Source organism: Pelodiscus sinensis, chromosome 1, assembly GCF_049634645.1.
Source record: "Pelodiscus sinensis isolate JC-2024 chromosome 1, ASM4963464v1, whole genome shotgun sequence".
Classification (NCBI taxonomy): Eukaryota; Metazoa; Chordata; order Testudines; family Trionychidae; genus Pelodiscus; species Pelodiscus sinensis.
The window spans coordinates 96417042-96439241 of NC_134711.1; the positions used below are offsets into that span (position 1 = coordinate 96417042).

A 22200-nucleotide genomic window follows, 5' to 3' on the forward strand; every position below is an offset into this window, starting at 1 on the left:
GCAGGAGTCAGGGTAGGGGCTCCGGGGAGGTGGTGGGACACAGGATTCAGTGCAAAGGGGCTAGGAGGGTGGATGGGTGGGTGGATGTAGTCTTGCCAGGGCCACCCGTGATGGCAAGGGTGGCACTGCTCTGATGGCAGTTCCTCATGGGGGCCCCAGCCAGCACTGGGTCCTTGTGGGGGACAGAAAGGGGCTCCTTACGGGAGGTAGGGGTGAAGAAGCTGCTGGCCAGTGGCTCCTGGGGGGGCACAAGGGGTCCCAGGTCTGTTAATCGGCAGGGCTCCTCAGTGGTATGCACTGTGGCCAAGGGCTTGGGGGAAAGGGAGGGGGCGGAAAGCATATGGGAACAGGGGGCCAATCACAAGTAGGCCATTGGCTACCAATATGGAGATCCCTAGCCCCAGCTAGCCACTCTGTCTGGTGCAGCCACCTCCCTTGTGGTCACTCTGCAGTATAACTATCCCTCCTACCAGCCCCCTCCCTTTCAATGTTATGGAAAACAGAATTCCAGGCACATCCTGTTTTCCTGGTACAACCAAACCCTGACCTTGCTTTAAGTTAGGATAAAGGAAGCTGCATATCAAATTTGGTGGTCCTAACTCTTACTGTTTAGGAGGAGTTCTTGAACAAACAGACTCACGGATAGACCGACACATGAACACACAAACTTTCTAAAATAAATATATAGATGAGTAGCTTACAAAGTGGAGTTCATACCTTTTTGTATAGGTCTGTTAACTTGAAATAAAAAAGGCGACATGACAGACAGCCAAATCGTAGATAGGGACTAAGCCCGGTGGGACTTGCAAGAAGAGAATTTGCATTCATTCGTGGTCTTTCAAAGTTTGCTACCCAAGCCTCAGAAAAATCAAATTGTTAAAATATGTATTAGATGATTCACAGGCAGAGTGAAAAATTATAAAGTTTAATATACAACTGAAACATACCTGCTCATTAAGAAGCTATTTTTGTGACTAACATTGCACTATACGGAAGATATCTCCACTAGAAAATGCTTATGTTCTAAGTTAAGTGAGATATCAAATCTTCTTCTAGTTCCATTTTTATAAAAGTTGAAGGTGTAAATTTTTTTTCCAAAAGTCATTATAAAAAACAAAATAGCTATTCAGTCTGTAGCTAGATACAGGTCTTTGGATTGAAGTTCATTGGAAATTCTGCTCCCTCCTCCCCAACATGCTTATTTGTAGTAATAATAATTAACCATGGTTTTAAAGATGTAAACTTTTGCTTGTTTCAATGATATGCAACATACCTTTCGTTCCAAATGCCTTTCCAGTCGTGTGAGAGCTTCTGTTTCTCCACCCGGCCACACTGCCGAAGGCAAACCATCTGTATCAAAACCTGATAAGCAAAGTAAAAGAAATTTTTTTTTTAAATACTGTATCAAACAAACAGCAGTTATCCCAATTCTCAAAGAATAACTGTTCTCAAACCATGATACATCACTAGATAGTAGAATGCAGCTTTTGAAGCAAAGTTTGCCAAATGGACAAGTCCTACCAAGCCACATTAAAAAGCCATTTGCCTGCAACAAGCTTAAATACAATGTTTATGTTCTATTATAAAAGGCAAGGATAGACAGATCTTAAATTCCTTTTTACATTTCCTTTGATGCAGTCAATTAAAAACATCCTTCCACACTATTCATTTCTGTGGTCTCAATTCTGTAATGTTTGGGATATAAGAACTACAGAGATTTTTAATGAGACATAATTTTCCATTAGAATATGAGGACTGCATAACAAAAAATTAAGGACAGCCAAAATGTTAACAACTTGTTTTGACAAATTTTAAATTTAGAACCAAAATGTACATAGATGAGTCTTTATATTCTCTATGTCCAATGAAGGTAATCTTATACAGAGGCAGCAAGGTAGTGTGTGTGCGCGTGTATTCATTTGGATTAACCAATAAACCTAGGAGTATTGGTTAATCATTTAAATGACTATACACTAACATCCCTACGATATATAGCAGGATGACCATGAAGCAATGGGATTTGGAAACTTGCATCATGTGATGCTGACTGCTCCATATGACATTGCAAGCTCTTCCCAAAACACCCTGCAGCCAGTTGCATTCTGAAATAGCTACCACAATGCATTGCTCTGTGGCACTGCAAGACCTATTAATGTGGACATGCTCCACCATCACAAGGAGAAGTCAGTATGATATGCTGCACAACACAGACTCTAATCAGTACAGTAGTGTCACTGAAGTAGATGTTTAAGAGTTTTATTGCATTGGGCCTTAAAATTGCAATTTTTGAAAGGGATGAAGTTAACATGAAAGTGTGTCTGAGAATTCTGTACTTGCTAGAGTGACAAGTTACACTCAAGATTACTGTAAAAAGACACTAGTAACTTTTCCCCCACAGATCAAAAACATTTGTTGAAAGAGCAGAAAAATCCTTATAAAATGTTTTTAAATGGTTTATAGGTGTCTGGATATATTTTAAGGGTGTTCACAGAGTAACTGATGGTGACTGTCAAAAAGTTCAATTTGTCAGTATCCCTTTGATTCATCATGCTTATGGTTTGACCTGAAAGGTTTTCATATGTGCACTGGCATTTGCAAGATTACAGTGACAATAATAATTAGATTATTACTGTAAACAATATTTTAAAATTCATGTGCAAAGTTGTTCATGTTTAATTTTATGATAAATTGGTCAAATACATGTAACTTTCTGTAATTGGGCTATTGGAATTGAACTAGACAAGACAGAGCAGTGGAGATCTGACAAGATTTTTCCAGACACCTGTGGGGACAGCCTGGAGTCAAAATCACTTCTGCTTGTGTTTAACATAAGTGACTGAAGACTAAATCCATGACTCTATTATTATTTAACTTTGTTTACTTTATAATAATGTCTTTTCAGCTTTGGAGAAACAGAGTTTTAGCACTGGTTTTGTATGGAGCACAAATACAGGGAAGCATTCACTGCAAAAGAAGAGCTAAGTACAACGGTTCAAAACAAATGTGCTCGGAGTGTAGTCTGTTATTACAAAAAGTCTGGGAAATCTTCAAGTCACTTGGTTAGGCTTTTCCACCTTTGCTGTAGGACATTTTGGAAGTAATACTTCAAAATGTGTGTTATATCAGGAAATGCATGAATATAAGTCTTATAACATACCCAATTCTTCTAATGATGGAACACCATATTTCTCATCATGATCATCAGAAACTGGAGTAGTACACTTTTCCATTACTTCTGCAGTGATGGTTTCCACTGGCATCTCCAGTGGTTCCATTCTACTGATTAACGTCTGAAATCTTTTATAGGTAAGAGGTGGCTGTCCTCCATTTAATTCTATAATCCTGTGTTTAAAAAAAAAACCAAATGCATGCATTTCATATAATTGCACGTTAGAAATGTATATACATATACACAGATGAATATAGAAAATCTGTTCTGACCTGCAGTTTGAATTCTGTTTTTGTATACCCACACTAAGCCAGACAGTTAAATCTTAATTATATCATTCCATTAATTACATAAACTTATTACTTTTGCTTTCTAAGTTGAAAACCTCTCTCAGCAGTAAATGAATAATAAATAAAAAAAATAAGGTAAACCATAACATATACACCCTCAAACAGGTTACAGACAGCAGTAAAAATAAAATTATTGCAGAGACATACATACATACAAACCACCAATTTAAAGCATTACAACTGTGATTTGGAAGGAAATACTATGGCAGTATTCCAATGGAAAACTATGGTAACATCAATTAGGCAAAAGATGAACATATAATGATTTTAATGGCAGCCATTTACATGTGCATGCACACCCTTCACCTCTCTTCTATACTTCACTTCTCCCACAAGAGTAAGGTTCCCTCTAAACTGTGGGATTGCACAGGTGTATAGTAAGCCCCACACAGGGGCTCAGGGTTGCTGTGCAGGAAGCTACCACCATCGGGGAGAGGCCCCAGAGAACTGCCATAGCTGGGGAACAGGAGTGCTCCTCTGGCCCCAATTAAGGAACGGGCTTTAGGGGCTGCAGTCCTTAAAGCCTCTGTGTTCTGGACCAGCCCTTCCCGGCAGGAGGAGAGGTTGGTAGGGGTAAGAGGGGGGCTCCACGCGCAACATTCCTTCCTCTCCCACACTCCCCCACCAGCTGGAACCACATTATCATGAGCACTAGGAAGCTCTGTCCTTGCAAATCCCACAGGCTAGGAATCATGACTAATGTGGCAGCTATAGGTGAGTGCCAGCAACACAAAACCTCCTATTGCCACCACACAGGAGCTGCCCCAGATAGGCCCCCTCCACCCTAAACCACTGCCCCAGCCCAGAGCCCCCCTCCACCAATCTAACTCCCTCCTAGACCTCACACCCCAACCCTGAACTCTCTCTCCTGTCCAGACCCTGCACTTCGACCTCCTGACCTAAGTTTGCTCCCACAGTCCAAACACCTTGGCTCCAGCCTGAAGCCCCTTACTAAATCCCAAATGCCTCCTTCCCCAGGCTCCACCCTAAAGCCCGCATCCCCATAGATGTGGGGCACACATCATCATCTCCATATTGGTGCACATAATATTAATTCTGAACATGAACATACAAAAATTAGAGGGAATGCTGCTAAAGAGTAATTTGATATGCTTCAGATACAACTTGAACTCCAAAAAGCAATGAAGCAGAATTTAAACAACAAATCTGTATATTATGGCACTGAATGGTAAACCTGTGTTGTGCATAGGGAGTAGTATTTTTTGTTTAACTACTTTGTTCATTTGGGGTTTCTTCCTAGTATTGAGGAAAGATCAACCCCTGCATTCCAAACAATGAAACAAAAATAGAAGTGAGAGATGATACTGGAGAGATTTGAAATAAAGTTCTCTTAATTTAGCTAATATAAGACTGGACACCACAACAGAATTAATAAATCAAAATTTCAATGGGACCAATACTTTATATGTTGTCAATTATGTACGTACTAGGGGGCTGCGCCCGCTGCTCACTATATTCACCAACCTTCCCCCCCTCCCTCTGGCAGCTTTTGTGGCCAGACAGCATGATGATGTCATTCTGTCGCCCGGCAGGAAAAGCTTTTATATACAGAGAGATAAGATGGGGCTAGTATTAATCCACTAAAACCATTAATTTGTAGAAAAACGTAAACACCAAGGCAATATGGTGATTTCAAACAATCTCCAAATAACTTTCTAGGTACACATGATAGAAAGGGAATGTCTGAAAAACGTTCAATTGAGAACTAGCGCACTAGAAACAAACTTTAAAACTTCTTGACATATTTGCATGCTGAAAACAGCAATAACTGAAGCAATGGTATCAATCTTGACCTTTATTCATACCAAGTTCTTTATCACCCTGATGGTATGGAATGATAGAATGCAACTGTTCAAATTGGTATATACTGAACTACATACAAAATCTTACAACTCCACAATAAATCCTATTTAAAGTGAATTATAGGCATATATGCATCATATTCCCACAAAGCAAGTATATGGCCATTTTTATAGACCAATTATGGCACAGTTTATTAAAAGGGACTGATATTTTGGCTCTCAGCCAATTTTAGAGTTCAAAACTCTACTTCGCATTGAAATAAGAGGTTGTTATTTAACTAGGGGGTGGAAGAAGCAGGAATAAAAACTGATTAAGCATACAGTAAAGACTGCAAACTGTGCACTGTGGTTTTGCGGCAAAACAATGACTGAATATTGCATAAAATCCACACACATTACTACATGTTAAACTTCAGACAGTAATAACTTACTTGTCTAAGTCATATAATGTATGTGAAATTCGTACAATGACCTCCACTCCAGCTTCACTAGCCAGTTTCTTAATTGCTGCATCCCTCTCCTTTCCAAATGGCTCAGAATCATATTCAATAGAGAGTTTTGCAATGTTCCATTCCTGAAATTCAGAAAAACAAGTGTTACATTAGAAGCACCAGTTACCGGGGGGTGGAGAAGACATTTACTTTCCCACTCCTAATTAGATAAAAATGCAGTCTTGCACATCAGCAAGCCTAAAACCTTATTAACAGCAGTAGTAAAAGGAAACTAAAAAAGTGAGGATTCCCTGCAGCCATTAGTCTAAACTTCTTCCTCAGGGAAAAAAAAAAAATTTTTTTTGCCTATTAAACATTGCTGTCAGTTTTAATTTCATGGAAAGCTAAATTCCCAGACAGAATTAATCCAAAAATGATTACAGTGACTTTTAAAAAAAAAAATTACCTCAAAGGAAAGAGAAAACCAAGATTAAGTTGTATAGCCCCACAGCCTGGATAACCTGACATGGGCTAGTTGCAGTTGTTCTATTGTGCAGCAGACATACTTTTGGTGAACTCCCAGGATACCCCACAATCCTACTAGCTGTCTTTCATCATCTTCTGGGCCTGTTTTCCCACACTGCACCACAAAACTAGGGCTAGAGTGATCACTTTTTGGGAGGGTGCTAGGAAGTCTGGGTTTTGAGTAGGTATCAGGCCCACACAATTCAGAGTAAACACTGGACCCTGGGTTCAATGATTCCTAGCCTGAGGTCACAAATGAGTGTAGATGCTCAAGCCTAGATTAACAAACCCTGTGTCTGCAAAGTGAGTTTTCTTAAGGCTGGGCTTATATTCTTGTACAGACATACCATTAAAGCTATGTCTAGAATGCAGAGTTTTTCCGGGAAACAAAGCATTTGCATTAAAAACACACCTTTGCCTATAACTCACCTTAAAGAGCCTGGGAAACACATCTGCTGGCTGTCCACGAATCACAAACAAACGAGAATTTAGTTTTCGTAGATTGGCATCTAGATCCTCAAGACACTGAAGCAGAAACCTGTGTAGGAGAAAGAACAAACCAACATTTATTTTCCTGAAATAGTTCAATCAAGCATCTTCAGTTAGGAAAGGGGGGGGGGGGAGATAAAAAAGCAACTACAAGTAGATCATCAAATAGAAATTGCTATGTTTCCAGGATTTTACAGAAGACATGTGTTCACACATGCATGTTCTGGTCAAGGTTCAAACTATACATGCTTACTTTGACTGCAGTTGTTTACATTCATAACATTTATTGTTCTATATGGAGCTGAAGAAATCTAACTGCATTCTGCCTCATACATTTTAGCTTTGTAATGTACCAAAATGAATGCTAGTTATAATTTGGAATTCAGTTATTTAAAAGTAGAAGGGCAGAGGAGAGTAAGGAACAGGAGATAGTTACTAGGAGAATAAAAACTTTGTGTAGTAAGGCTTTACACACGTTTAGAGTAACCTAAAACGTGTCTGAGAAGTAGTGTAGCTAAAAGTCACACTAAATGACCCATCAGTTCCTTTGGAATTTAAAAAAAAAAAAAAAAAAAAAAAAAAAAAAATCTATAAAACAACTTGTGTCCACTGATTTATGGTTTTCTCTGGAAGCCATACAATTTCACTGTCTTGGATATCCACCTACAGTAGAATTATTTTAACAGAGCAAAGAAGATAACGAAACCATAAATCAACCAAAAATGGTCTACAAGTTTTCCAAACAGAGAGAGATTATTTTAGCAAATCACTCCAAATCCATACATTTTAATATTAAACTCATTACAAGAACAATTATTTATTATGAATTGGCAGTATAATTTGACATGCTGAAGTTAGTCTATGCAAATGTTAAGAACAGTTATATTATGTTTAACAAAGATTATGAAGGATTAGTTGAGGTTTATAAACTACTCTGTGAAATATTATGCAAATCTGAAGTATACAAATGTTGCAAGCTGAGACACATCAGTACTTCCCCACCCATCCAACACAAACACAAAGCTGACTATGGACAAGATGTAGCAAGAATAATGAAGCATAGGTTGGAAAGAAATACTTTTGGAGTATAAGAAGTACAATAATAAACTACTTGTGGTTAGCTGCACTTAACTGTATTTTAGTTTCTTTAACCACCCTCCACCGCCAGGAAAGGTTAAAAAAATGAAAATTAAGGAAGATGTTTGCATACCCTAACATTGCTAAACACAGCAGGATCATTTATAAGTGACATTCAACTAACAATACAGGCAGTCCCCGACTTACGCGGATCCGACTTATGTCGGATCCGCACTTACGAACGGGGCTTTTCTCGCCCCGGAGCTCACGGGCGGCGGGTCGCCACCCGTGTCCTCCGGGGCGAGAAAAGCTTCTCCCGGTCTTCCTGGTCTACTGGGGGGGGTCCAGCAAAGCCGCTAGACCCCCCCAGCAGACCAGGGACACCCGAGCAAAGCCGCTGCCTGGGCGGCTTTGCTTGTTTGCCTGGGAGCAAAGCTGCCCAGGCAGCGGAACCCCCGCCACCTGGGCGGCTTTGCTCCTGTCCCCCTGGTCTGCTGGGGGGGGGGGGTCCAGCAAAGCCGCTGGACCCCCCTCCCAGCAGTCCAGGGACACCCGAGCAAAGCCGCCGCCTGGGCAGCTTTGCTCGGGTCTCCCTGGTCTGCTGGGGGGGGGGGGGGGGGGGAGGGGGCGCAGCTAGTGCGCCCCCCCCCCCCCCCAGCAGACCAGGCTTTTGTTGCGCGACGCCTCGGGTAGAGCAGCTGGGGTGCTGCCGGGTTGGTCCTGTGGGAACCTACCAGGCAGCGCCCCAGCTGTTCTGTCCCAGGCTCCAGATTCAGCAGCTGTTGAAACTGATCAGGCTGATTTCAGGAGCAACTCTGCCTCTGGCTTCCTGTAGTCAGCCCCTGGTCAGTTTCAGTGGCAGCAGCTGAATCTGGAGCCAGTTCCGACTTACATACAAATTCAACTTAAGAACAAACCTATAGTCCCTATCTTGTACGTAACCCGGGGACTGCCTGTACAGTTCGTCTGCTGCTAGTCTCCATATGCACAGAAATTCTTTATGGTACACGGCAATTCAACAAATGCAGAATGATGGGTAACCTCTCAGTCAGCTGGCAACAGAATTTCCAATCCCATATTTCTTTTTTGCCTGCATCTCCTGCATGAGGACATCCGTGCTGCAATTTGTTCTGATTAGTACCAAAAATAATTACATTACATTACATTTAAGAAGAGGACTAGGTTGGTTGGTTTGTTTTTAAAGGACAAACACACAGAAAAGAACTGATAATGAAGAAATTGTGGAGAAATTGGAGGTGGTCTAGAGAAGAGCAACAAGAATGATTAAAGATCTAGGGAACATGAGCTATGAGGGAAGACTGAAAGAATTGGGCTTGTTTAGTTTAGGAGAGAGAAGACAGAGAGGACATGATAGAGGTTTTCAAGTACCTAAAAGAGTGTTACGAGGAGGAGGGAGAAAAATTGTCAAAATTACAATAAAATTCTGCCAAGCCTAAATAGAAGACTGTCAAATAAGGTGATAGTTTTTAAAACTAAGGCTACAGTAAAAATGTTAACTGTAAAAATTATGTTTACAGTGAGACTCTAGGCCCCCTCTTCCCACCCCGGACCCACCTCTGTGCTGAGGAGCAGAGGTGGGGAGGGAGGGCGCTGCTTCTACTCCCTCCCTCCTCTCCCCGCCACAGGAGCATTTTCTTTTTAACTGGTCCGGCCTTCAACCCTCACCACCTAAGGAAGGGAAGAGGGCTGCCCCACCTCCAACTTAACGTGACCTCCAGTCCGCTGTGGATGAGGAAGGGACAGTCCGAATCCAGCGCCTCTCCCCTGGCCTGAACACAGCAGCGGCTCCAGAGGCCCACTTCACCCCACTCTACCCCAGCCCCAATCCAGAGCCCACAACCCAGTCAGAGCCATTGCACCCAAAGCCTCTGTCAAAGCCGCAAGGCCCTTATCCCCTGTCCCACCCCAGATTCTGCACCCTTAGCCATAGCCCTCACACCCCTGCACTCCAACAGTCTGCCTCAGGCCTGAGCCCCCCTCCCACACTCATAACCCCTTAGCTTACCCCCCACCACATGAATTTTGCTATGTGCACTAATATGAAGGTGATTTTCGTACATCACTTCCATATTGGTGCACACAAAATTCATTCCACTCAGGTGTGGGAAAAATTAGAGGGAACACTATCCCAGACTACCGCACTTATTACTAAGATCTGCTATTTTGTCATTTATCCAGTTAGAATGTTTGATCATATGTAAAGAACTTTTTAATTCAAGTACAGTTTATCGCATTAACATATGAGGCAGATGATGCATGATCATGTTAGATAAAAATCTACCAGACTGCCAACATACAGTACTACAGTATAGCACTATCAGAGATTTTTAGCAAATTGAATGATATGCCAGCATATTTTCTTATTCTACTGATTTGTCACAATCAGACATTATGTAGTAGGGCCAGTATGTCCTTGTAAACAGATTAAGCTCAGACAGGATTTAAACATTATGTACACTCCACAGCATCACTGGGCATTGGGATGGAATGCTACTTTCTTATCACCAGATCAAGGTCCTTCTGTTTAGAAAGATGCCTGTTTTATTGATTCATTTAATTACATATTAAGTTTTATATTGTTACAATACAATATACAAGTTACTGTGACTTTCAAAGGCTGACAAAGTATTCAATAAAGAAAGTTGATATTTTGCATTACTTTCCATGCTTTACACTGACAACATAGTTTTAATGTGTTAGTACAAATTAAATCTGATACAAAAAAAGAAAAGTGAATGAGACAACAAGAAGACTGTTCAACTATGTTATCAATAATAAATTCTTATTCACTTCACTGCCACTATGTCAAGTAGTGATGGAAGGAGGAAAAATTACTACAAGATATAGCTTTGTATAAGCCAGAGCTGTTGTAGAGTTTCATTACCAAATTCTAAGAGACTCATACTAATAATATATGAAAAGGCAAAGGATGAAGGGTGGTGCAGTTTTGGAAAATAAAGAATTCAATGAGTAATACCATGTTATGAGCCACCTGCCACAGGTCTTGAAGCTAGACCAAACTGGGTCACTTGTAGATCATGCAACAAGAGATCTGTCCATTTGAGACCTTTGAAGACTGCCTGAACTGTGGGTTTTCCTGTCACATTAAAAATCAATTACAATGGTAGATTTTAGGTAGAAGCAAATAAGTATATGAATCTGTCCCCAACTTGTTTGGTGAACTACAGAAAGTTGTTTCCTTATGCTCCGTCGCCTACTATGATCTTTTCTAACCACTTTTCTGTATCTTTAGATTATTGTTCTCTGGGATGTGAAGTATGCAATAAAATATTTCTCTGTGTGCTACAAGCTCGCAAGTGCTTCTCAAAAATAGTACCCTGTACCTGTTTTACACTTCATGGGCAACATACACAATGACAATAGTTAAATTAGACAAAATAAAGCTATGTTGTCTATTGATATATTAGCACCTGTAAAGTTCTGTAATCTAAACACTAAATATTAGTGTACCTTACCTCTAAAAGATGTATAAAATCTCTATCACACCATTTTCTCCCTTCCTTCTTAACTGTTGTACTTACTATTCACAACACTGAAACTGTGGGGGTGCGATCTTTATATTTAGTGTTTTCATAGTAGATATGTGGTTTGACTGGGAGTAACTTCTTACTTGTTGGAAAGTGAAAGCCCTGTGAATTGTTCTTTTGAGCTTTAGAACTAAGTGGCAAGCCCAACAAATTAAAAAAAATTAAAGATTTAGAGATTTTTTTTTATTTCTTATGTAACAATAATGATATATCTGATCCAGTTACTGGTAGGTCAGTTGATATTTGGGCAAATGTAAAATCTTCTCATTCTATAGCAAACAAAAGCAAACAATTCAGCTGTGTAGGAAAGATAGAAAATATGGCAAAAGACCAGCTTGGCTTAACAAGGAGATCTTGCACGATCTCAAAATAAAAAAGGAGTCATATAAAAAATGGAAACTAGGACAACTAACAAAGGAGGAATATAGGCAAGCAACACGGGAATGCAGGGGCAAGATTAGAAAGGCAAAGGCACAAAATGAGATCAAACTAGCTACAGGCATAAAGGGAAACAAGAAGACCTTTTATAAATACATTAAAAGCAAGAGGAAGACCAAGGACAGCGTAGGCCCACTGCTTAGTGAGGAGGGAGAAGCAGTAACAGGGAACTTGGAAATGGCGGAGATGCTCAATGACTTCTTTGTTTCGGTCTTCACCGAGAAGTCTGGAGGTGTGCCTAACGTAGTGAATACAAGCAGAGAGAGGGTAAGTTTAGAAGATAGAATACACAAAGAACAAGTTAAAAACCACTTAGGAAAGTTAGATGTCAGCAAGTCACCAGGTCCTGATGAAATGCATCCCAGGATACTCAAGGAGCTGATAGAGGAGGTATCTGAGCCTTTAGCTATGATCTTTGAAAAATCATGGCAGACAGGGGAGATTCCAGAAGACTGGAAAAGGGCAAATATTGTGCCCATCTATAAAAAGGGGAATAAGAACAACCCAGGAAACTACAGACCGGTCAGTTTAACGTCTGTCCCAGGGAAGATAATGGAGCAGGTAATTAAGGAAATCATATGCAAACACTTGGAAGGTAATAAAGTGATAGGGAATAGCCAACATGGGTTTCTGAAGAACAAGTCATGCCAAACTAATCTGATAGCTTTCTTTGATAGGATAACGAGCCTTGTGGATAAGGGAGAAGCGGTGGATGTCATATACCTAGACTTTAGTAAGGCATTTGATACGGTCTCGCATGATATTCTTATTGATAAATTAGGCAAATATAACTTAGATAGGGCCACGATAAGGTGGGTGCATAATTGGCTGGATAACCGTAATCAGAGAGTTGTTGTTAACGGTTCTAAATCCTGCTGGAAAGGGATAACAAGTGGAGTTCCTCAAGGGTCTGTTTTGGGACCCGTACTGTTCAATATCTTCATCAATGATGTAGATATTGGGATAGAGAGTACGCTTATTAAGTTTGCAGATGATACCAAACTGGGTGGGGTTGCGACTTCTTTGGAGGATAGGGACATAATTCAAAATGACCTTAGCAAGTTAGAGAAATGGTCAGAGGTAAACAGGATGAGGTTTAATAAAGAGAAATGCAAAGTGCTCCACTTAGGAAGGAACAATCAGTTCCATACATACAAGATGGGAAGCGACTGTCTAGGAAGGAGCATGGCGGAAAGGGATTTAGGGGTCATAGTGGACCACAAGTTGAATATGAGTCAACAGTGTGATGCTGTTGCAAAAAAAGCAAATATGATTCTAGGTTGTATCAACAGGTGTGTTGTAAGCAAAACTCGTGAAGTCATTCTGCCGCTCTACTCTGCACTAGTTAGGCCTCAGCTGGAGTACTGTGTCCAGTTCTGGGCACCACATTTCAAGAAAGATGTGGAGAAATTGGAAAGGGTACAGAGAAGAGCGACAAGAATGATTAAAGGTTTAGAGAACATGACCTATGAAGCCAGGCTTCATGAACTGGGCTTGTTTAGTTTGGAAAAAAGAAGATTAAGGGGGGACATGATAGCGGTTTTCAAATATCTAAAAGGGTGTCACAAGGAGGAAGGCGAAAATTTGTTCCTCTTGGTTTCTGCGAACAGGACAAGGAGTAATGGGCTTAAAGTAGAGCAGGGGAGGTTTAGATTGGACATTAGGAAAAAATTCCTAACTGTCAGGGTGGTCAAATATTGGAATAAATTGCTAAGGGAGGTGGTGGAATCTCCCTCTCTGGAGATATTTAAGAACAGGTTAGATAGACATCTGTCAGGGATGGTGTAGACGGAGCTTGATCCTGCCTTGAGGGCGGGGGGCTGGACTCGATGACCTCTCGAGGTCCCTTCCAGTCCTATTATTCTATGATTCTATATGCAAATTGTGCTACATCAATTGCACAGCTTATTTCAAAATAGGACTGTATAGCACTTTAAAGACTAACAAGATGGTTTAATAGGTGATGAGCTTTCGTGGGCCTGACCCTCTTCCTCAGATCAAATAGTGGAAGAAAATTGTCACAACCATATATACCAAAGGATATCCTGTTTTTTGTTTCAGCTGCACCAGACTAACACAGCTACATTTCTACCACTATTTCAAAATAGCTCATTTGAAAGTAGGGAGTGTCTACACAGCACTTATTTCCAGATATAGCACTCTTCCTCTGACTTTCCTGACTCTTCATACAATGAGGGTTACAGGAGTTGAAGTAAGATGTCCTCCAGCATGACAGTATTTTGACACTATTTTGAAATAACTGCCTGCTGTGTAGATGCAGACTAAGTTATTTTGAAATCTCGCTAGTTATTTTGAAATAGTTTTGCAATGTAGATGTACCCTTAGTGAACAATGCCAATCAGAAGGCCACAGAGTGCAGTCATTTTGGACCTTCTGGATTGCAATTCTTGCAGCACCAAATCTCCACAGCATTCCTTGGCTCTCTCATGTCACCACCAGGAGCCAGTGCAATGTCAGCTGTCCCAGTTTCTGCCATCCTGGATTCTAGTACCACAGATCCTTAAACAGAAGGACCTTGCAATAGTTTTTGGATGTGTACTGGTGTCATAGAATTTGAAATATTTGGAATATGAATCATACCAGACAGTTTAGGATATAGATCAGCAGTTTTATGCAACACTCTAGGCCTCTAGAATTGTGGTGTACAATCTGCACTGCATGTTTGGCTTGTGAGTTTTAAAGGGGATTTTTGAAGTTCTTTACAGTGATCTGCTAGAAAGCCCATCAACTTTTACAGAACTTTAGCTCTCATTTAAAAATAATTACTAGTGACTGTGGTTGCAAACTATTTTACTGCTGCTAATTTTCACAGAAATATCTAGCTAGATATCAAAGAAATTAAAGATAGAAATATCTGGAATAAAGTCTCAGGCCACTGAACCGCCCCAGGCACACATTCCTCTATAGAGGAGAAGCATTCTGGCAAAAAGTGGAATGGTGGAAAGAAACCAGTCAAAGTTTTTGTGTGTGTTAGACAGGCCAAAGCAAAAATATATGGGTTTGATCATCAAGTGGCCACTGAAACTTGTCAAAGGCACATTCTGCAACTACTGGGCAAGCCTAAAGTCATTTACTGACTCATCACAGCAAAAATATTCTTAGGTACCTAAAGTGTCACAGGGAATGAGAATTTTTTTTTTCCGGCTCATAGGGAAGACTGGCCTGTTACATTCAGCCCAAACTTTCACACAGAGAACTTCAGCCAAATGTCTTGAACATTTGGCAGGACAGAAAGTGGAAAAAAGTAACACATGACAATTGTCTGCTCACTGAAAGGATCAAGAAGCGTCAAGATTCATGTCAGCAATGAGTTAGAGATTTTCAAGTGGAACCAAAACCAATTCACCTAAATTCAAAAATAGTGTATATTAGTTGTCTAAACTATTTAAATTTCATTAAGGAAACAAATGATTTTTCTATACAGAAAATACCTGCCAACAAACAACCATGCAAAGTTATGTCACAGGGCAATTTGTGCAAAACTTCTTTGAAAGTACTTATTTGTGAATTGACCTATATGAACATAACGGCAACTAGAGAGGAACAACCAACCAATAAAGGCAAAGCAGGGAGTAAGGCCTTTGTATAGGAATAATACATCACTAAGTTGTCTATGTTTTCTTGTCCGCATCTGCTGGAAGGCAGGCTACATTCTCACTGCCTGAGCTAGCATAGAAGTACTACAAAGTACTGGCATTTCTGCTAGAGTCTGAAATAATAAAACAAACCCACCCCCCACACATCCCAAACCCCACTGTGTATTTCACAATATATTCTGCCCTTTCAGAGGGGGCGGAGGAGAACCTTGCCATCAAGAAGTTTTCAAGAAGCAGGACCAGTTTTCCCATGGATATTCATTTCCCTGAAGCCTTGAAATTAGATTTTATATGCATTTTGCAAGATCCTACATACATTGACAGTGCTCAATGTTGAGTAAACATGTTTTTTTTAAAGCTTTTTTCAGTATCAAAAATCCACACACACTATGGGTATGTTTGCTCCCTATAGCAAGATCTAGAACCTTTTGGAAAACACTGTTAGATAAGGACAGGGGTAGGCAAAAAGCTGCCAATGGGTCAAATCCGGCCCGCTAAGCCACCAGATCCAGCCTGCGGCCCCCCTTGCTGGAACCCTTAGGCAGAAATCAGTTCACATTTTAGAAAGCCAGCTGTCCTCCGCTCTGGCGGGCTGCTGACGGGGGAGACTTCTCATGCTGTTCCTGCCCACCAGCAAAATCTCTTAGCTGCCACGGGCCAATCTCTCAGTTTCCAGCCAATAGGAGCCAAGAATTTTTTGCTGGGGGCAGGGGCAGTGTAGGAAATCTTCTCCCTTGAATGCTGCAGCATTTCAAAGGGGCAGCGTGCACAATTAATTTTTTTTAATCGCTTGACAGCCCTACTTTTTTTTATGTTTTGTATCAACAGCAAGCACACAAATACACCTTCAATAACTTTGGAGACTTCTGATTCCTGGAACTGCCTTAAACATGTGGATGGCAGACCTTGACAGCAAAACTCCCCTGTGTTGAAGAGTGAAGTTTACATTCCAGAGTGCTGTTATATTCCTTTGGTTTAGGGACAGATCCTTCAGCACCAAGAGCTAGTTCCCTCTGCTCTGCCCCAACTCTAAGAGATGCTCTTCTGTAATTATCACATAGGAACCTGCTACCCGTCACCTCATTCATGATAGGGCAAAGTTTCTTGCAATCAAAGGACTTGAAGCTGGGAACCCTTGGGGCTGCCTTGCCAATATCCAGTCTTGTCCTAAGAAGGTTCTCCACAGTTACCTTCTCTTCACAGTTGACTCATTTGTTCTGAGGTACCTAGTATAAAGACTGAGCTGTCCCCCATCTGGGGTTTCAGCAGCTGCAATCATCTCGCTCTTCTCTTTCTGAAAGGGCAAAAGAAGACTACTAATTGTATTTTAATCTTTCTTGAATGTAGCTGAAGCTGAGTCAGCAGCAAGGAATCCTTGCTCTTGCAGCATTCATTCAGTATGGATATAGGTTAGATGTAACCCTTATGGCCGTGACAAGTTGCAAATCTTCTAATGGCCACACAGACAACACTGCTCCAGCACAACTACTGTCATTTTGAGCACCAAGAATTTTGGGAATGCGAAAGCAACGATATAGATGGTTAACCGATGAGTCTCTTCATGGTTACACTCAGGTTCCTGGTATGATCCTGATATCTCAAAGATAGATATCAAATTCAATGTAGTATGTTCTTGATACCACTTCTGTATATGCATTTTAGATCTAGTTAGCCGTCTTCATAAGAAGAAGTGTAACTGCATCATACTGAAGTGTTTCATAAGAGGGTTTTGAATTGGTAAGCTGCTGAAAAAATGAAACACACTTGGGATATTATGTGGAAGTGAGCATCCTTGATCTTGTGTGTACTGTCAACATAACCCCCCTACATTTTCACAAATCCTATTCAAGATGCTTACAAAGTTATATAGTACAGGCAGTCCCCGACTTACGCGGATCCGACTTATGTGGGATCCGCACTTACGAACGGGGCTTTCTCGCCCCGGAGGTTGGAGCGAGAAAGCCCCATTCGTAAGCTGCTCCGGTGCCCCTGGTCTGCTGGAGACCGTCTCCAGCAGACCAGGGGCACCGGGCGGGTTCCCGTGCTTCTGAGGCTTTGCCAGAGCAAAGCCTCAGAGGCGCGGGGAACCGCCGCTGCTGCCGCTTCAGTCCGGGAGCCTGTGGTCTGCTGGGGACCGTCCCCAGCAGACCACAGGCACCCAGACTGAAGCGGCACAGGCCAGAGCAAAGCCTCAGAGGCGCGGCACGCCGCTGCCGCTGCGGCTCTGCTCCCCGTGTCCCTGGTCTGCTGGGGGGGGGGGGGCGCAGCTAGTGTGCTCCCCCTCCCCCCCCCCAGCAGGCCAGGCTTTTGTTTTGGAGTCTGGGGCAGAGCAGCTGGGGCGCTGCCGATTGGTCCTGCAGCGCCCGCTCTGGGCACTACTGGACCAACCCGGCAGCACCCCAGCTGCTCTGCCCCAGGCATCCTGATTCAGCCGCTGCTGAAACTGACCAGCAGCGGCTGAATCAGGACCTGGGGCAGAGCAGCTGGGGTGCTGCCGGGTTGGTCCAGTAGTGCCCAGAGCGGGCGCTGCAGGACCAATTGGCAGCACCCCAGCTGCTCTGCCCCAGAGTCCAAAACAAAAGCCTGGTCTGCTGGGGGGGGCGGGGGAGCACACTAGCTGCGCCCCCCCGCTCCCCCAGCAGACCAGGGACACGGGGAGCAGAGCCGCAGCGGCAGCGGGGTGCCGCGCCTCTGAGGCTTTGCTCTGGCAAAGCCTCAGAGGCGAGGGACCCCGCCGCGGCTGCGGCTTCAATCCTGGTGCCTGTGGTCTGCTGGGGACTCCCCAGCTGACCCCAGGCTCCTAGCAGCATGCAGCGTAGTATGGAGCCCAGTGCCAGCGAGGGACTCAGAGTCCCTCGCTGACCCCAGGCTCCAGGGCTTTGAAATGCACGAGAGCCCCCACTGGGGACTCGTGCCTGCTTTGAAATGCACAAATCGTGTGCAACCCAGAATCAGCAGAACTTCCTGTTGGCCTCGGGCTGTATTCGGAGTTCCACATTCCTCCAGCAAGGGCTCTTGTACATTTCAGAGGAGGAATGCAGAAGTACCTATCAAATAGTCGACGGAAATTCTATCCACTGGTCAACTAGTCAATTAACCGTATTTTAACATCCTTTCTCTGAACACTGTTTCAGTTCTGGGTACCCTCAGATCTGAGTTACCTTGTCACTCCCTTAATTCTAGAGGTAGGGGTCTACCTATGCCTGACACGGTGTCAGCTCTTTTTAATATCACCAGCCTATCAGCCACTCCGGGCTTCTCTACACTTGCAACATTTTAGTGGCACAGCTGCAACAGTACATTGTAAATGCTCAGTACAGAAAAGGGATGGGTTCTCCTATCCACTTAGTTAAATCACCTTTCTGAGGTGGTAATTAGGTTAGTGGAAGAATTCTTCCCTTGACCTAGTGCTGTCTACATCAGGGGCTAGGTCAGCTTGTGTCATTCGGGGTGTGGATTTTACACACCCTGAGTGACATAGCTTGGTCACCCTAATTTTTTAATATAGACCTGGCCTCAAGTACTCTCCACTGGGCTATACCAGCCCTGACTTCACCTTGCAGATTAACAATTTGTGCACTTCAAGTCCTGACTCCTTTTGAAATCATTCCTGTGATATCTAGCCCTTAGCACTCAAATCCCAGCTACTCTACCCCCAAGAACCAGAGTAAAGATTTAACTAGACACCTCCATTCCACGCAAGGTTTCCAAAGTGAACTAATTCAAAGGACCTATCCCTACCCTACCCTACATAAATGAAACACTTTTGTTTCTACTCAGATAGGAAGAAGCCCTGTCTTGCTGTAATGTTCCCTTTTTATCTTCAGATAGCTTTGATTGTTTGGAGTTCCGATAGCCTTGTCCTGTAAGACTTTCAGTACAAATCCATATAATTAACCCTTGCATTGCATCATCAGATAAGTAGCGTGGGGGTGACAACTTCCTCCTGACTGAATGGGCTACCAAGACATTATTGTCTAGTGATTAATTTTTGCTCAAGTCCATAAAAGTGTATTCATGTAAACATGTTCTTCCTCAAGTATTACCGATATGTACATCTCACAATACATGAATCTTGATAAGTTAGGAGTTTTCTGTAGATACTGGCTATATAGCCAAAATGAATAACTTGGAAGGTGTGTTTGATGTAGTGAGTTTTTCAGGTCTAAGATGAAAGTGTTTTAAAAAAAACCCAACAACCAGAGGACCCTTTGCTAAGGAGCCTCTGTCACAAGCATAAACCCTAACACTTTTCATAAATCCACTCTGATACAAACTCCTACTTTGGGAAGCTGCAGTTATCTTGGCACTAGGTTAGTATGTATGGCGGGATTTTTTCTGCTTATTGATATGGGAGTAACATACTAGGGATGTAAAATTTTGATTTGGCTAATCGAATAGCTGATGCAATTTCCATCAACTATTCAATTAGTCAATTACACTTCCGCCTTTGAAGTACAGGCAGTCCGAGTTACGCGGATCCGACTTATGTCGGATCCACAGTTACGAACGGGGTTCCTTTCCCTGGTTTCCAGCAGACCAGGAGGAGGGGGGGGGGGGCGCAAAGCAGAGCAAAGCCGCGGAGCACGCGGGCAGCGGACAGCCACGGCGCGTCTGGGCTGTCCCGCTGCCCCCGTGCTCTGTGGCTTTGCTCCAGACACCTGTGGTACAGCAGCTGGGGCGCTGCCAGTTGGTTCCGTAGCGCCGCTCTGGGCGCTACTGGACCAACCGGGCAGCACCCCAGCTGTTCTGCCCCAGGCGTCCTGATTCAGCCACTGCTGGTCAGATTCAGCAGCGGCTGAATCAGGATGCCTGGGGCAGAGCAGCTTGGGTGCTGCTGGGTTGGTCCAGTAGCGCCGAGGAGCGGCGGCGCTACTGGACCAACCCAGCAGCACCCCAGCTGTCTGCCCCAGGCGTCCCCAAGTCAGCCGCTGCTGAAACTGACCAGTGGCTGACTACAGGAAGCCCCTGCCCCGGGCTTCCTGGAATCAGCCACTGATCAGTTTCAGCAGCAGCTGACTTGGGGATGCCTGGGGTTCTTAAGTTAAATCTGTATGTAAGTCAGAACTGGCGTCCAGATTCAGCCGCTGTTGAAACTGATCTGTTTCAGCAGCGGCTGAATCTGGACGCCAGTTCCGACTTACATACAGATTCAACTTAAGAACAAACCTACAGTCCCTATCTTGTACGTAACCCAGGGACTGCCTGTATAGCAACAGCTTCAGGGCTGGCAAGGGAGACTTTTTTGCTTAAACACAGTTGATCCACAAGGAAAGGGTGAGCTAGTGTGAAGGGACATTGTACAAAACAAAACAACAAAATATCCTAAACTCAATCTGTACTCTCATGGACCTGGCACCTTTGCCTGTTGGAATGTGCAGCAAATTGCTCTAAGGACCTGTTTACAACTCCACTTACTCAGGGACAGCAATTTCAGATTAACTATGCATGGATGTTGTTATTCTAGAATAAGATCACTTTGTTCTAATAGAACATGCAGTACTGTAAAGTGGATACAGTTAAATCAGATCCAGGCATTCTTATTCCAGAATAAGAGCATCCACATAGCATGATGCAGGAATATCTACCACATTACAGATAAGCCCTAAACAACCCAGATTAATGAGTGTAATACATTCATTTGAATGTGCAATTCCATATCACATTACATAAAGTTATCTTCTAGCTAGAAGTATATTTTAAAAGGGAAGTTCGCATAGCATTTTGCATCAGTTTTTCAAAGACAAGTTATTTAGAAACAGTCAAACTGTTTTTGGAATGCGTGTGTCTTTCACACTGCCATGATTTTATATGTGCATTCTTTTCTCCTGAGCAGGCAGGAATTAAAACTATAGTAAGGGGTTGGAAGTTTACAGGAATCCTTCTAAAAAATAAGTGTTAAGAATAAAAGCAAACAGACTGAGCTGAGAAACAGCGTGTTTTATACATACCCTTCATGAATATCATGAAGATGGTCACACAGGCTGTACTTCCAATTTGCCAATGCTAGTATAATCAAGCACTGAGGAGGATATTTTAGTGTTGAAGATTTGTTTATTTGGAGGGGTGCAGAGGGCTGATTATAAAAGAAACATCCTGTTCTTAAGAGGTTGTTTGTACATTTTAAAGCCATTTTGTCATCAACTTCCACTCTTTATCCCTTTAGTAAAAACTAGCTTGTGGACAGCTGACCAGTAAGATCCCCACTTTCATGTGATTGTGAGCAGGCAGAAACTGTGACCACTCTTCTCTAGAGTTCAACTTCTGAGGAAAAAGCAGTCTCACATATACAGAACCTCAGTAACAAAAACCAGAGATATGAGCTGACCTTTCGACCACACATTTCATTTGTAAGTACCGTACTATGTTAAATGTAAACTGCTAAAAAAAATAAGGCAAGGATTAAAAAAAGATTGATAAGATAAGGAAATTGTTTCTGTGATTGTTTCATTTAAATTACAATTATTAAAAGCATCATTTTTCAAAGCTGTATTAAGTCAATGTTCAGATGTAAACTTTTGAAAGAACAGCCATAAAGTTTTGTTCAGAGTTTAAAACCACCTCCCATTCCGGAGATTTTACTGTAACTTTGTAACCATTTCTATATCAAAAAGGGGCATTTATGGTCTCTGAATTGGAAACTAGATCTAACCTCATTTCCCCAAGGAACACAACTGTTGTGTGTCACTTCTAAGGGGCAAGAGAAACTTGC

General features: G+C 42.4%; 1 protein-coding gene across 2 annotated transcripts in view; it reads right to left on the reverse strand.

The window, feature by feature from the left end:
* Positions 1–22200, reverse strand: part of CRY1 (cryptochrome circadian regulator 1) — a 61609-nt gene that overhangs the window by 20233 nt on the left and 19176 nt on the right. For both annotated transcript variants that reach the window (XM_075938377.1, XM_075938376.1), the window contains exons 2-6: positions 6728–6836; positions 5774–5916; positions 3158–3342; positions 1274–1362; positions 718–858 (exon numbers count right to left, since the gene is read on the reverse strand). In XM_075938377.1, coding sequence (XP_075794492.1) covers positions 718–858; positions 1274–1362; positions 3158–3342; positions 5774–5916; positions 6728–6836 — 667 coding nt within the window. The remainder of the gene's footprint in view (positions 1–717; positions 859–1273; positions 1363–3157; positions 3343–5773; positions 5917–6727; positions 6837–22200) is intronic.